Raw genomic sequence first — 15878 nt, forward strand, 5'->3', positions numbered from 1 at the left:
CCGGGAAAATTGTAACTTAATGTAATTCCACATTAAAATATAAATACAACTACTCAGCAGAGAAAAACAATGAAAGCATGAAATTTGCAGGCAAATGGATGGAACTAGAAAAAATCATCCTGAGTGAAGTAACCCAAACCCAGAAAGACAGTCATGGTATGTACTCACTCATAAGTGGATTCTAGATATAAAATAAAGAACAATCAGACGACAGCCCATAAAACCATAGAGGCTATATATATAGTATGGAGGCCCCTAGGACGACTGTGGCTTATAATAAATTTCGGTTCTACTCAATTATTGAAAAAAAAATAGCCAAATGAATGGAAACACATGAACTATGAACCAAAGGCTGAGGGGCCCCCAGCTGGATCAGGCCCTCTGAATAGGTGAGACAGTTGATTGGCTTGATCAGTTTGGGAGGCAACTAGGCAGTGGGACCAAGTCCTCTGCTCATTGCATGAGTTAGCTGTTTGAAAACTGGGGCTTATGCAGGGACACTTGGCTCAGTCTGGGAGGAAGGGACTGGACCTGCCTGGACTGAGTCTACCAGGTTGATTGCAGTCCTCGGGGGAGGATTTGCCCTGGAGGAGGTGGGAATAGGGGGTATGCTGGGGATAAGGGGAGGGGTGGGAGGGGGGAGAATAGGGGAACCCATGGATGATATGTAGAACTGAATGGTATGGTAAAATAAAATTAAATTAAATTAAAAATATATATATATATATACAAGGAAAAAAAATATAAATACAAATTACTATGTGTTAAATAGAGTCTATATGTATAAGTAGAAAAAGCCTCTTCTAAGACAAGCTAATGTCGTTTGGAACCATCTAGTGACACAGTATCATCATTCATGTGTCCACACCACGTGTGTTGTGTGCTGCTCAGCACAGGGCAAGTACCCAGCTGCAACAGTGCTTACCATGGGCCCTGAGAGCCGGGCCACATGCTTCTACCCACATAGCAAAGCAGAACTTGTGCTCACAGTCACAGCAATTTACACAGTAGTTACAGATAATATAGAGCATCTTAAAACATGTATGAAGTTATATTTTTAAAATAGAAAACAAATCAAATATGCACCTTTTAAAAAGTACATTAATTTGGATCTACCTGGGAGTTTATTCCCAATATTAACAGAAAACAGCAATTACTGTGTTTGAACTAACTCTTCTAGAGCCTTACCTACTTCCAGGGAACTTTTTCTAATCCCTGATCAACTAGGTTTAAATAAAAGGGGGAAGAACTCGTTTATAACTGGTATATTCTGCATTAGAATAACACAGGGAAGTAGCCAATGCTGGTTTTCTAACAGATTAATGAGATGTGACCTTTCGTAGCCTGAAACCTCCCTCTACTGGCTCGAATAAGGTTGGAAATGGCAGAAGGTGCTGATATCTACCGTCCTTGGAAAGCCACGTCACAGGCATGCTTCTGTCCTTGTCCTTGCTTTTCTCCTGGTTCTTCTTGGTTAGGATGAGTGCGATCATTGTCAGGGTTTTTCCTAAGCCCATATCATCCGCTGGAAAACAATGCGCAGAGTCAACACGACTTGAGAAGGAGACTCCTCCTGTAGAAACTGACCCACTCCCTAGCCTAGTGGGGTCTGTGTTTCTGCAAAGATGATGCACTATTTGTATGGAGAGCTCAGTATACGAGAGTTAGATCTCATTCGTACCCCCAGTTCTCTGTTACAGTGGCTTATTCTAAGAGTGGATCAATTGGCTTTTTCAGTTTCATGATGCTGCTCAGTCCTCCTGCTATTTCCAAAGGGAAAATGTCTAGCTAACACAGCCTATCACCTACTCTACTGACGCTGCCACGGTTCCAACAGTCCTTCATTCACTTCCTTTATCCATCAGAGGCTATAACTCAACACTTCATTATATATGTATTTGTGTGTGTGTGCATGCACCTATGCACGGACACTCAAGCACCATATACCAAGACACGTGTGGTGTCTGTTCTCTCCTTCCACTTTTACGTGAATTCCAAAGATCAAACTCAGGTCACCAGGCTTTTACAAGTGTTTGTTTGCTGAGCCAACTCACTAGGCCTGCACTGCATTGGACGCTGTCCCCGCACCAGCCACCGAGTTTACCTAACTTCTCTGCACACCACATGCAACACTCGGGCTCACTCGTCATGTTGCTATATTCATTCAAAGTAATCACTGTGAGCAAGCAGAAGTAACATGTGAGCACATGGGCTATGATTCGAATTCTGCTTCTGCCACAGTCCAGGAGTCAATATGCGCAGCTCGTCTGTTCAGATGGAACCTCCCGCTCCTGCATGATTCGGAAAGCCCCATTCCCCTCTCCAGACCCCACCCTCTCAGAGAATCTCCAACAAAGAAAAGGCGCCAAAAAGCCCAGTTTGCATTCTTAGCAGCTCCTCCCCGAAGCTGCCAGGCGCCAAGACCGGACCAAAGCAGTCAGGTTTTGACCATACTTGGGCACAAACCCAGCTTGTGGAGGACACATCATCACCCCTTCCCTCTACAGGGTGTATGAGGTCCCTGCTTTGGTTTGGGCATATGACTTCTGCGGCCCCGATCTCTGGGGCTGGAGGGCTCACCCAGGAGTTGCTTTGCTCAAATAAACCTGCTCTTTTTTACCTCCTTTGCTTTTTTAATTCAGCTTGATCTGGCTTTCTGCATTGGGGGAAAAACCCATTATTTTGTTACAGAAAACCTATTACTGTCGACCAACCTCTGAGAGCCCTACTCCCAACATTAGGCCTTGGCTACCCTCTGTAAGTAACATGTAAGGACAGCTCTCACATTTCAGAACTGACAGGATCGACTCACTCTGCCCACACCATTTGTACACAATGTGATTTTGTGCCAAACACTGCCTATGTGATGCGCTCCTAGAAAACTTCCTGGGCACTGAGGTTCCAAAATGCTTCTCCAGTTGGAAACATCCTCCAACCTACTGCTAGGATGTAAGTGTGAGCCATGTGGTCCACTGAGAGAAGACTCCAGAAGACTACTCCCAGAATTTTGTCCTGTGAGCCTTCTGCTGATTCTGATCTGTGTAAGTTATAGTTGTGGGATGGACTAGATGTTGTGGGTTCTACTACCAATCTCTGAACCCAGGGCAGATGAAGCCGACACTGGGTGGCCTTAGCTTCCTTGAACACTCAGAGCAAAGTCATAGCAAAGTCTGTAATTGTGGCTATGGCCTGTGTTCCTGGAATACTGGCCCCTAGTCTCATGTTCCACAGCTTCTAGAGACCGTGGAGCCAGCAGAAAACAAACCCTCTGCTTGGTCAGAGTTGGCTGCCAACACTTCCTTTGGTAGGCCATGTATTTTTAACCAACTCCTTACCATTTCTACACTTTAAGTTTCCCATCTGAAAAAAATGCATGTGACAACATCAAATGAAACAATACAGCAAGGTTAACATGGTGCCTAAGAATCCCGTAACTTTTGGCTCTTATCACAGTGCTAAACTTACCCAGAATCCCTCCTTGTGGCTTCTGACTTTCCCGCCATAGTAACCAGGCTAATGCCTGCTTCTGGTGGAGTAACAAAGGGACCTGACAAAAATAAGACAAATGTCAGAATGAACCCCTCATGAGGCTAAGGGGGACCTTGGCTTCACTCTACTCCTCCTCTGTACAGGTGAGCCCTCTAGTCTAGCTGTTGTCATAGCTACTGGTTTCTCCTGTGTGCTACGCTGAAGCCTTCACCATGGCTAGTGGTCATCATCTCTATTAGGATGCTCCTGTCCATGCCTCCACATCCACTAAAAGCCCATGGTTGTCTGCTCAATTGGAAGTCAGGTTTACTGCTTGCATCCAAACCCCTGATGTCACTTGTCTTTTTCATGATCCTTATAATTGACTCTCCTCTCTGCCCAACAGCCCAGTATGGACGGTTAGTCACAAGCTGTGGTAGCCCTTGAACTAGTGACTTCCTCCCAGTCTTGTGTCCCAGTTTCCCTTGTACTCTGGGAGAACAAGCCTTCACAAAGCATTCATTGTCCTTCACAAAGTGACCACAACTGCAGCGTGCATCTTGAACCATTCAACCCCAAGTTCATTTGCCAATGCCAGGCTCCACTGCAAGGAACTCTCCCTACTCAGCAGCGTGACCTGCCCCTCCCAGCTCAGGGAGGACGACAGCCATCCAACACTCATAAACACCAACCTCTATGTCTCCTCCCTCAACACCATTATCCTCTTTGCTCTCTAAATACCTGCAATTTTTTAAGGTATAAAAGTAATTATTGACCCAGATGATGTTTTCCTTATTCTGAGTTCCCTTTGTACTTTACATATATGGCCTAAGACACACTGCAAGGTGCTCTTTATCTTTGTTTTATGGTCACATTTGTTTCATACATCTCCATCCCCAGTAGATCATTACAAATAACAATTGGTTTATATCCTGTAGCATCTACGGACAACACATGGATCCAATGCTGCTATAGAAATGTATAATCTTACAACTTAAAAAAAAGGGTTTGCTACTATTTTCACTGTTCAACAAAAAAGAAACTACTGCAGGAGAAGCCACTAGGCATTTATCTGCAGGTTTCACAGTGCTCTCTCTGCAGGGTGATGGACACTCTCCACTGCTAGTCTTCCTAGTTCACCTTCAAGCCAGCTGGGTCTTCTGCCACTGCTGTTTGACCAGGACAAGACTCCAGTGACCGATGCAGCTCATCAATGGCTTCACTCGTGATTTTCCATACACTATGAAGGCGATGTTGGTTCATATGACCTGTGAACAGACAAGTGTTACCCAAAGATGTCACAAGTGCCATGTCCTCAGGGCTGGGGATGCAGTGCGGTTCGTATAGTGCCTGCCTTGCATACGTGGATTTGACCCCCAGCACCATACAAATCAGGATACATGAGACCCTGTCTCTCCAACAAAAAAACAGCAAGACAAGTACTATATTCTGGCTAGAGCCTCAAAATATAATTATTTGCCAAACGATAGATCTGTATTGAGTAAAAAGTCCTACCTCAGCGCTCTCCTGACCTCCCAGCTTCTCTACTCCCATTCTGTTGGCTTAACCACACGGACTATAATTTAGAACAAAACAATCTATAATTCTTTTCTAGAGTTGAAGATCAAACTTGAGGCCTTGATCACAACAGGCAAGCACTACCATTGAGTTACATCTCCAGCTAGGCCCTTGGGAGTTTTGATCTTTTATTTTTCACTTATGAAAAGCAGTGGACAAAAAGGTCAAAGGTCATGCTGTGCAGTAATTCTGGAAGCAAAGGTCTCTGGATTCAAAGAAGAAAGGCCAGTGAGAGTAAAAGCCATGCATGAAGTCTTCTGTGCAGATAGAAAGTTGACCCCTGAGGTGCAGGTCATCAGCTAACTATGTATCATACTATGCTGTTTGCCTTCTCATCCCACAAGGACAAGTTACACAACCTGTTTGCAGTTCTAGGGGAAAAGCATTCTGGGTACAAGGTTTCTAGACAATGGGAAACTTTGTTTTAATATGCTTTAAAACTGTCTTACTAGAATTCTTTCCAAATCTTATCACATGCTCTTTTACCTCAATAGCCACTATAATTTAATGTTTCTCTAGGTGACTTCGTCACTGTTATGTAATGGAATAACGAGCAGCCAAGACTGCTATGCTATGTGACCAGGTGTTTTCTCAGTGCCCTTTTAGAGTGGCCTAAGTTCAAATATCACTCCCGAACTATGCTGCCCTTCCATTCTTTTTCATACCTTTGGTAGTTCTCACTGGGAGAGAACTGCCTTTGTTTTCCTCATTTTTGCCAGCCCACTGTAACTCAAGCTCCCGACTGGTAAATCAAGTCAGATAGCACAGTGAAGACTGTCTGGGAGCTGGGTGTGGAGGCGCACACCTTTAGTTCTAGCACTCAGGAGGCAGAGGCAGGTGGATCTCTGTGAACTCGAGGTCAACCTGGTCTACATAGCAAGTTCCAGGCAAGACAGGGATACACAGTGAGACCTTGTTTCAAAAAATAAAAATAAAATAGTAAAAAAAAAAAAAAAAAAAAAAAAAAAAACCAACAAGACTACCTGGGACCTGCAAAGTTGCCTGGAAAGTTAGCAGTGGGAACTTAGCTAACCAGGGAATTACTGTTTTCTATGTCTCCGTAAATCACTGATCACCACTCATCATTCTTCTGCTCTGCCTCAGTGCAACTCACCTCTCATACGGGAAAAATAAACACATTAGCGCCTGGTCCACTTGCCTCATAATAAGCAAGCTCTCACACACAACACTACATCCTCTGCACCGCCCGCCCTCTGAGTCGGTGGATGGACACTCAGTGTAAGGTAATAACCGGTCCCTAGCCTCAGAGTCCTACAACAACTGTTCCGAGCTCTACAGAGAATCAAGGTCTCTAACACACGTGCAACTTTCAGTTCAAAAATGGCTTCTGGTGGGCAAAGACACCTGCGAGGTAACACGTAACTCACAGCATCAACTTGTCACAGCAGGGCTGAATTCTTGAGTCTTACCTCCCGAGCACTGACTGGGTCCTTCAGGAGTTCCCTGGCGACCTGCCTTTAGTCCTAGAGAGCTTACAAGCTGGACCTCATGACTGGGAAGGGGCTGGGGAGGCACGAGGTGTGGAGGGTCTGTAGCGGTTTTGGCGAAGCCACTCTGCTGGGGTTCCTGAGAGCTACAGTTCTCCTTAGCTCCTGCTCGACACATAAGGGAAGATGGGTTAGGTGGGAGGAACTAGTAAAGGCAGTGCAAATGCAGTCAGCAGGCTGCAGGCTCCCATTCAACCGTGCCCAGACCACAGGAAGCAGGAATGTTGCTTTTATAAACAACAACAGATATTATCAGAAGAAAGAGCAGAAGCCAACAAGAAAATGGAAAAAAATGAACACAATTTTTATCAAAATGTCTCTGTCAAGTTCACAAACACAGAGTGCTGGGGCAAATCCCATCTTACCTTGCTCTGGGGAGAGAGCCAGAGCACTGAGTGCGTCCTCCAATGCCTGGATTTGCTTAAGCAACTTCTCACCCTTGTCAGGGAGAGCCTGGATGTTCACTGCAGCCAGGGTGCCCTAAAAACAGATCCTATTCAAACGGGACTGGCCTCTCAAGTTATTAAAGGACAACCTCCGATTAACATGGCTTAGCATGCTGAAATTCTGAAACGATCTTTTAATTATGAATGTAAAATCCAGGATTAAAAAGCAAAACAAAACCAACTAGCTTACGAAGCCTAAGCATAAACATAGGAAAGGCAGGTATTAAATAGCCACCTACAAAGCCCTCTCAGGAATCTACTCAATTCTGTGAGGGTCTCCCAGCTGCCCCCAGAACACCCTGATCTTAGAGCAGTGGTTCTCAACCTTTCTAACCTTTAATACAGTTCCTCATGTTGTGGTGACCCCCATCATAAAATTATTTTCATTGCTACTTCAGAACTGTGATTTGGTAGTTATGAATCGTATGTAAGTATCTGTTTCCGAGGTATTAGGCGACCACTGTGAAAGGGTCCTTCATGGCCCACAGGTTAAGAACAACCACTTTAGAGACAAAGCTCAAGTCAAGACTGGCCTGCCCCCTCCTCCTGCCCCTTTTTAATTTTTTTGGCTTTAATTATGTGTATTTGTATGTGTCTGTGTGTAAGTACGTAAACATAAGTAGTTTACCAAGGAGGCAAGAAGAGGGCATCAGATGCCCTGGAGCTGAGGGTAGGCAGTTTGAGCCACCTGACGTGGGTGCTGGGAACCAAACCGGGGTCTTCTGCAAAGGCAGTCTACTCTGCAGAGCCAAGACTCACCTTCTTTTGTCTCAGCTGTGCCGTAAGGTTTGCACGCTGGGCTGCTGGGTCACACGACTCTCCCTTCTTGGAGACACCCACAACAGCAGGCGGCTGTCTTTGCACACGCTGATCGCAAGGTTGGAGGCTCCCCTTCTTCTGGGAGTCCACAGGGGAGTCAAAGAGAAGTGGGGAGCCTGGCCTACTGGATACACCCTCATCGTCCTCGCTGTCATCGCTGTCCTCGCTGCTGGAGGCAGCATGGCGGGCCTCTCGAAAGCAGAGCCCAGGCGCTCCCTCCTGAGAAGCCTGGGCACTGGGGGCACCTGTGCCTGTTCTGCCTTGGGCCTCCCCACTCCCGACCTGCTCCCTGCTGAGGTGGCCCTCTTTCTGGGCTTTGCTTTCTGGGTTCTGACCAGGGACATTCTGAGGCAAACGCTGGGTTTCCTTTTCCCTCGGAGGTTCTGGCTTGTTTGGGACATCTCGACTCTCACTCTCTGACGTCTGAGGAACCACAGACGTTCCTCGGAGCGCATCTCCAGGGCCTTGTCTGGAAGCCAGTCCTTCCGTCTTCTTAGTATGGGGCTGAAACTTCATTTTCGCCCCTTGTTCTTTCCCGTCACCTCTAGACTGTGTTTCTGTCACCAGGTCAGGGGAGGGGTCTTTCTCCATCCTACAGTCAGACTTGGACTTCTGGTCTTTCTTTTGATCCAAGAGCTGGTCTTTGTTCTCTCTCAGCTTCTTATCAGCTGTCTTTCCCTCGCCATCTCCTTCGACTAACTGTTTCTGGGAAGCTGCTTTCTGATTAGTGTTAAGCACCTTGAATGGGTTTCTTGGCTGGCTGGGAGGATGAGGAAGTAACTCAGATGCCTGCGGAGGCTTGCTGGTTACAGGATAGTCTTTAGGATTAGGATCCTGTGACAATGAAAACAGTATATGATAAGGTAAAATAAGGCCACCCTTGTATCCAAAACGCCTTTTTTTGGAGGAAATGGAAACAGCAAACGTGGTCCATGCCTAACTTCTGCATATACAAAGAAAGACGCCAATTCACAATGACTGTTTCCTTCAGTGCCTGTTCCTCCTCTGTACCGGATCACTCCTTCCCAGGGCTCAAGGGAGGCGAAGTCTGACCCAGAGCATTTCTCTATTCTTTACGAGTACTGCACAGGAGTAGGGCCTCCTCCTCTCCCATACTGAGAATGTTTAGTTTTTTAATCTTTCTTTATTGTGAAGACACCTTTTTTGACTTCCCCCTCCCTTTCTCTATTGGGAAGATTTTTTTTTTCCATCTTTTGTTTTAGGAGCCATTGTATTAGCTGTTGTTTTTGAGATGGAGAATTTAAATTCTCCATGTTTGTATTTGTACCCCATCCTGGAGCCTCACCTATTATTATGGGCATTATCTCCAGTCTTGGGGTATCTGGAGCCCTCTTTCCTCAAGCCCTGCATTAGGCACCAAATGTTGGGGTGTATTTTGTAGCACAGGTCAGTTGAAGATAGAAGGCATTCCAAGATGAAATTTTAAGGCCTATGTGGCAGCAGGAAGGTCCAGCCTCTCTAATGGACTGAACCCCGAACAGCCATACAAAGGCGTATTTATTGAAAGTTACATAAAGTATTTTTTCATACCAAGGTCCCTAATCTAATTTACATGTTTTATTGAAGGAGAGCATCATATGTTCTGACTCTAGTCCTTTATTATGTACTGTTTGTAATACACAATAATATAAGAGCCTCAGATGTGCCTGAGGTGTCTTATAACCAAAGTCATGGAATGGCTATAAAACCCCTTTAGGAAAACAATCATTGTTTCCCACAAGGATTCTTCAAGGTCAAAGTACTTTAAAGAAAAGGTTGTTCAATCTAATATCTATCCCAGATAGTAACTCTGCTAAATCCCTACAACGCTCATATGCTAGGAACCTTAGTTACATTTAGCTTATGTCAAAATCAGGTAAGTACTGATCTATAAAAAGATGGGAAAGTTAGCCTCTTTCTCCTAAGCAGGAGGACACTGACTACTTTTAGTTTAATTTACTGGAAATTATCTGTGTGAAACAGGAGGTAAATGGTGAGGCTTTGACCATTGCATTGGCTCTTTGAGCAGTCACACAGCCCTTCGGAGCTCTCGGAGCCTGTGTGACGGACACTAGCAGTTCATAAGGACTTGGGGTGCCCTCAGTACGGAAAACAGAAGGGTAATTCCTACCTGCCACGGAACACTCCCACACCAGTGCTTCCCCTCTGCCTTACTTCGAGCGCATCGGAAGAACAACCTAATGGAGTACAAAATACAAATAATTAAGGCTACAGAAAGTCTTTAAGAGTTTATTTTTTAATTTTTAAAGAGGGTTTTCGTTTATTTTTCTCGTGTATGAGTATTTTGCCTACATGTGTAGACGTGTACCGCACTCATGCAGTGCCTGTAGAGGCCAGAAGATGGCACCGAATTCCCTGGACCAGTTACAAGGCTGCAATTGTGAGCTGCCTGATAGGGAACTGGGAACAGAATCCATGTCTTCTAAAGAGCAGCATGTGCTCTTAACCACTGGGCATCTCTCCAACCCCATAATTAGACAGAGAGAGAAAGAGAGAGAGAGAGGTCTCACCACAGCCCAGGGTGAGCACACCTAGAGATCTGAATTCAGGCCTTCATGCTTGCACAGCCAGCGGTTTACCTATGGAGCCATCCCCCTGGCCCTTGCAGAAGACATTTTTAAGGGCTGGAAAGTCAAGAACAAAATTGATACAGTAACCAGAGAGTCTGCACGGGTTTATTCTTTTTATTCTGTATGAAGACCAAATGAAATGGAGAAAGCGATCAGCAATGGCTGCTTAAAAAAAAAAAAAAAAAAAAAAAAAAAAAAAAAAAACCAAACAAACAGATACTGTGCGTGCCAGAAGGGAGGCCACAAAACAGTCTAAAAAAGGAAGATGGTAAACAAAGAAGATACTAGCAAACTACACACTGTATCATGCAGCTGATTCTTCACAACCCAGGGCCTTTCAAGGCCATCAGCATCACTCTTCTAGGTGAGCAAGTGGAGAGAGATGCACACTGAGATGCACTACCAGGGAATGTCTTGCCATTCCAGTTCTCCTCAAGCCGTTTTTCTCAGCGGAACTGCACTCAGCTTCACCATCTCAATTCATCGTGGGAACTCAGATTCCCTTCTTAACCTCTCTAAAGTACTCTTACATCTACCTGTAAAACAGAGCTACTGTAAAGACAAGGGGTAACACTCTAGCTATTATCTCAGCTGCCCTTCTCCTCCACTGTGTTCATTTCTGAATCTCCGTGGTTCTTTCAATGCCAATTAGAAGTCCGTTGGTTGCCTTCTACCACATAGAGGTAGGCGTTTCTGGATCAAAGGGTAAGTGATCTAAGTGTCAAGACAACAAGACTGCACCTAATAAGACTTGCCAGCCCCACTCTACTAAAGGAAAACAATGTAAAAATAACTTTAAAAAAATTCCATTTACAGGCTAAGGAGACAACTCAATAAAGTGATTCCTTGCAAGTATGAAAACTGAAGTTCTGACACCCAGAACCCACATAAAACCCAGGTGGGTAAGGCAGACTTAACTGTGGTCCCAGCATTCAGGAGGCAGAGACAGAGGGTCCCCCAAAACAAACTTTCTAGCTAGGCTTGCAGAACTGGTGAGCTCCAGGGTCAGTGAAGACCCTGCCTCAATATAGTAAAGTACAGTGTGACCAAGAGTCACTCAACATCAACCTCTGGCCTCTACATATCCACACACATGCACACACACATACCCACATACATACATATACACATACCCCCTCACATACACATAGAACAGCAACAAACACTCCATTTACAACAGAATTAAAAACAACCAGAGGAACACAGTCAGTAAAATGAGTATGAGAACTTTATAATGGAAATTATTTAAAAACAGAGAGAACAATTTAAAGTCATACTACACCATGCTCACAGACTGGAAAAGTCAATATTGATGTCTGCTCTCTCAAAACTGATCTGTGTAAATTATGCAACCTCAATAGGGTTTTCTGTAGAAATTTAAGAAGTTGAATCTATATTTGATATGCAAATACAAAGATCCCACAAATGCCAGCACAATCTTGAAGAAGTTGGAAGACATACTATTTTACATAATTAGCCATGCAAGAATATGTAAATGATCCAATGATCAAATGGACAAAAATTAACCACCTCAGACACTGACCCAAACTTAGGGTCAATTGATTTTTTTAAACAAGGATGGCAAGCATTTCAATGTACTTGAGTTGGGGACAGAGACTCAGAACATACAAATTCTAAATCACACAGACTATTACACAAAAACTATCATCTATGATCCCTTCCTTCTCAACTAACCTTACGTCCTGAAGTCTCCACTTTAGTGAGGGCCAGGGATATAGCGCAGTGGTGGAGTATGCCCTGGGTTTGATCTCAACCAGCTAAATAAATAACCACCAAACCAACCTTTTGCAATTCTCTGAAGTGGTCATGGTACTTCATGCCTTGGTACCCAATGCAATGTATTTATTTAAAAGAATATCAAGTGTCTGCTAAGTTTCTACTCACCTTTTGATACTCATTACAAATAACATCTCCCATCTATACGGAGTTCCCTGCCCTTAAGGGAAGCCGTACTTTATTGAGTACTTAGCATGTCAGACCTTTGCCCTCTTTCTATTAGCAGAATTGAAAGTCAACAAATTAGTGAGTTGATATTATTAGCAATGGGAACAGTTAGAGAAGAATACCACAGAGCTGGTAATCCAGAAATTAACCACCGACTTCTCTAGATAACTAGTTGCTCAGCATTTAGCACAGTGACCCTTTAACACAGTTCCTCATGTTGTGGTGACCTCCAACCATAAAATTACTTTCATTGCGACTTCATAAGTTTGCTACAGTTATGACTCCTAATGTAAATATCTGATACATGACCCCGTGAGAGGGTCACTGACACCCCCAGGGCGTTGGGTGGGGAGCCGCTGACTTAGGGAGTGATAAGGTAGACAGTGTCCAATGTGTGCACAGTGTGTTCCTCAGTAATGACTTTTAAAGAACAGCTGGGCGGCGGTGGAGCACGCCTTTAATCCCAGCACTCGGGAGGCAGAGGCAGGCGGATCTCTGAGTTCGAGGCCAGCCTGGTCTACAGAGTGAGTTCCAGGACAGCCAGAGCTACACAGAGAAACCTTGTCTCAAAAAAAATCAAAAATGAATAAAAATTTAAAAAGAACAATAAAAAGCGTATCTAGCTGCAACTCTTTCAGGATTGAAAAAAAAGAGAGAGAGAGAAAAGGAAATTCTTCTAGATGCTCCTATAGACACTCACCTCCATTCTTTCTTGCCCTGTGGTAGAAACAAGCCCTGAAGCTCTACCACAAAGTCCTCATGCAATAAGCAGCAAGAAACAGGAATACTAGAAGGAGAAAAGAAAATATTTTTAGGAGACAAGGAATAGAAGCCAACAGTCTGAAGTCAAATCCAAGCTTGAATTCTTATTTTTATTTATTTATTTATTTGGAGACAAGGTCCCACTGTGTAGCCCTGGCTGGCCTGGAACTCGCTACTAAGACCAGTCTGGCCGCAAACTTACAGCAATCCATCCTTGGCCTCTTGAGTCCTAGGATCACAAGCGTGTGTCAGCAGACCCACCCTAACTACAGATTTTTACACTAAGGATTTACGTGTGGCTCGAAAATCCCATACATCATTATCCGTGTGGCTTGCAAAGGAAAAGAGCCAGAGTTTCTCTCTTCCTACTTCCTAAAACAAAACATGACAATAGTTAGGAGTTCAAAATGGCCTGTTATAGGACATCTACTCTGCAATACTCCCAGGGATGACCTGTAGTTTAAGGCCTGGCTACAAGGCAGGCTCACTGTGACTTCTCCTCAGGCTCTCCCATCACTCTTTATCCATTAACACCCTATTAGCTGTCATTTACTGCTACTCACTCACCTACCTCTAACAAAAATTTACTATTTGCTTCTTTGCTTGGCATAATTTTTTAATGTCCCTCCTAGCTTACAGAAGGAAAATATGTACGGCGCTGAGAGTGAGCAGGTCTTAGTGAAGGTCTAAAGCATTCTCCGGTGACTCCCTGTTTTCGGCCTTCAGTCTGCTGTCAGACACACTTCAAGCCTCAAGTGAAAGTACTGTACTAGTTTGTACTGTAGGGCACCCATGTAAGCGGCACTCCATTTACGGAATGCTATCACCAGCGGCAGGGGCACACACCTTTGATCCCAGCACTTGGAGGCCAAGGCAGGAGGATCTCTGTGAGTTCAAGGCCAGTCTGGGTTATAAAGTGAGTTCCAGGACAGCCAAGGCTACACAGAGAAATCCTGTCTCAAAAAAACAAAATAAAAAAATATTAACTCTCTTTTTAGAGGGCTTTTTTTTTTTTAATTTTGTTTAGGGGTATTTTGTCTGCATGTATGTCTGTACACCATGTACATGCTGTGCCTGCAGAGGCCAGAAGAGGGCGTTAGATTCCCCCAGAACTGGAGTTACGAACATTCACTAGCCCCTATGGGGTGCTGGAAATGGAACCTAGCGCCTCTGGAAGAGCAGCCAGTGCTCTTAAATGCTAACCCATCTCTCCAATCCCCAAGAATATTTCTCTTAATCTTGAACCAAACCTGATAGTAGCATTGATGTTTAATTCCTATTAAACATGGGCAGGCTTCTGTCTCAAAACATTTGAGCGGAGTACCAAATCTCAATATATTTAGAAACTGGAAATAAATAGTAAACCCTGATGCAACAGAAACATAAACCATAAACTCATTCTAGCACTAAAGAACTAATATCCATTATAAAGTTATGATGCTGAAAAAAAAAAAAAACTTTGCTCTACAAAGTTCAACAGACGAGAGAGCAGGAAGAAATGTTAAATGATGACGTAGTTTAATTCCGTTTAATTCCACTTAGAGAATGCAGACACCTGGTATGTAAGATTGTCACAGGAGGGCAGTATTAACTTTCCTCACTTTGGAGAAGCGTGACATTTCCAGGTCTCAGCCTTAGCATCCATAGCACCTGAGCAGCGCATCGATCTCTGGGGTCTGACGTTTCTTTCAGTTTCTAAAGAAACTAAATCTCGCTGGAGAACTAACTACTCCCTAAAGAAACTGGATCTCGCTGGAGAACTGCTCCCTCAAGAAAATGGATTAACCTCACACCTCTTAGATGCAGGGGAAAAAGCAGGTATCTAACTCCTAATGCTTTTAACCTCAAACATTAAAATAAAAAGGGCGACCTAAAGTTGGTGCGAAACTAGCTAAGTAATCCCCACGTCCACTGTTTGTCTACACTTTCTAGGGGGAGCGCAAAGGATGCTGGGACAGAGGGGACCGGCTCAGTAAGGCCAGACAAGTGACTAGAGACTTGAACCCGAGTCTGGAAGGATCTGAACATGGGAGGAATCCGCGGCCCGGGGACGTAAAGCGACCAGGCTGGCTCACTCCGCGGAATCGGCGCCGCGCTCGAGACTTACTCGGTGGACTGCACGAAGCCGCAAGTGTTCGACCGGCACACGTAGAAGCTCTTCCCCTTATTCGGGCCATCGCGGAGGCCGGTCTTTAAGAAGCAGACGGTCCCTGAGGAGAAAAGAAGGTCATCAGCGGCCACTCCAGGCCAGTCCCACAGGCCCCGTGAAGGAAATCCCGGGACTCGGAGCCTTACCGTGCTGCGGACACTTGACCACTTCCATGACGCTAACTGGAAGCCCGGCGCGCCGGGTTTCCGCCCTTGACCCCGCCCCCACGACGCTCCGCCTAGCGTCCGAGCCCCTGGATCCGGAGGACCAATCAGACGGGAGATCCGCTTACCCCCAACCAATGACAGCCGCCCTCAGGCTTGGCGCGCGCCGAAATCAAACTTGGGAGCCAGGGGGCGTGGCCGAGGCCCCGGGAGGACGCCTGAAGGTTCCCGGGCCCGAGAGGGAGCAAGACCCGCAGAGGTTGAGCCTGGCTGACACCCGAGTAACCGCGAGCCCTTGAGGCAGCCTGAGGGAGCCTGGGCCGCCCGGTTACTCGGGAAGCAGCCGCTGTGGGCGGAGAGAGTTAAGTTTGAGGAGGCCGAGCCTTTATAACTGCGGGAATAAATTGTATTGTCTGTCAACAGAGCAG

The 15878-nt window shown here is 45.2% G+C and overlaps 1 protein-coding gene across 1 annotated transcript in view; it reads right to left on the reverse strand.

The window, feature by feature from the left end:
• The window catches only part of Ttf2 (transcription termination factor 2), a 34417-nt gene extending 18901 nt beyond the window's left edge, over positions 1-15516 (reverse strand). Inside the window, exons 1-10 of the mRNA XM_006989088.4 lie at positions 15433-15516; positions 15245-15347; positions 13076-13162; positions 9951-10017; positions 7760-8653; positions 6920-7034; positions 6477-6659; positions 4609-4736; positions 3466-3547; positions 1406-1525 (exon numbers count right to left, since the gene is read on the reverse strand). Of these exons, the coding sequence (XP_006989150.3) occupies positions 1406-1525; positions 3466-3547; positions 4609-4736; positions 6477-6659; positions 6920-7034; positions 7760-8653; positions 9951-10017; positions 13076-13162; positions 15245-15347; positions 15433-15460 (1807 nt within the window). The 5' untranslated portion in view covers positions 15461-15516. The remainder of the gene's footprint in view (positions 1-1405; positions 1526-3465; positions 3548-4608; positions 4737-6476; positions 6660-6919; positions 7035-7759; positions 8654-9950; positions 10018-13075; positions 13163-15244; positions 15348-15432) is intronic.
• Positions 15517-15878: the final 362 nt, after the last annotated feature.

Source organism: Peromyscus maniculatus, chromosome 6 (assembly GCF_049852395.1).
Source record: "Peromyscus maniculatus bairdii isolate BWxNUB_F1_BW_parent chromosome 6, HU_Pman_BW_mat_3.1, whole genome shotgun sequence".
NCBI classification, from domain to species: Eukaryota; Metazoa; Chordata; class Mammalia; order Rodentia; family Cricetidae; genus Peromyscus; species Peromyscus maniculatus.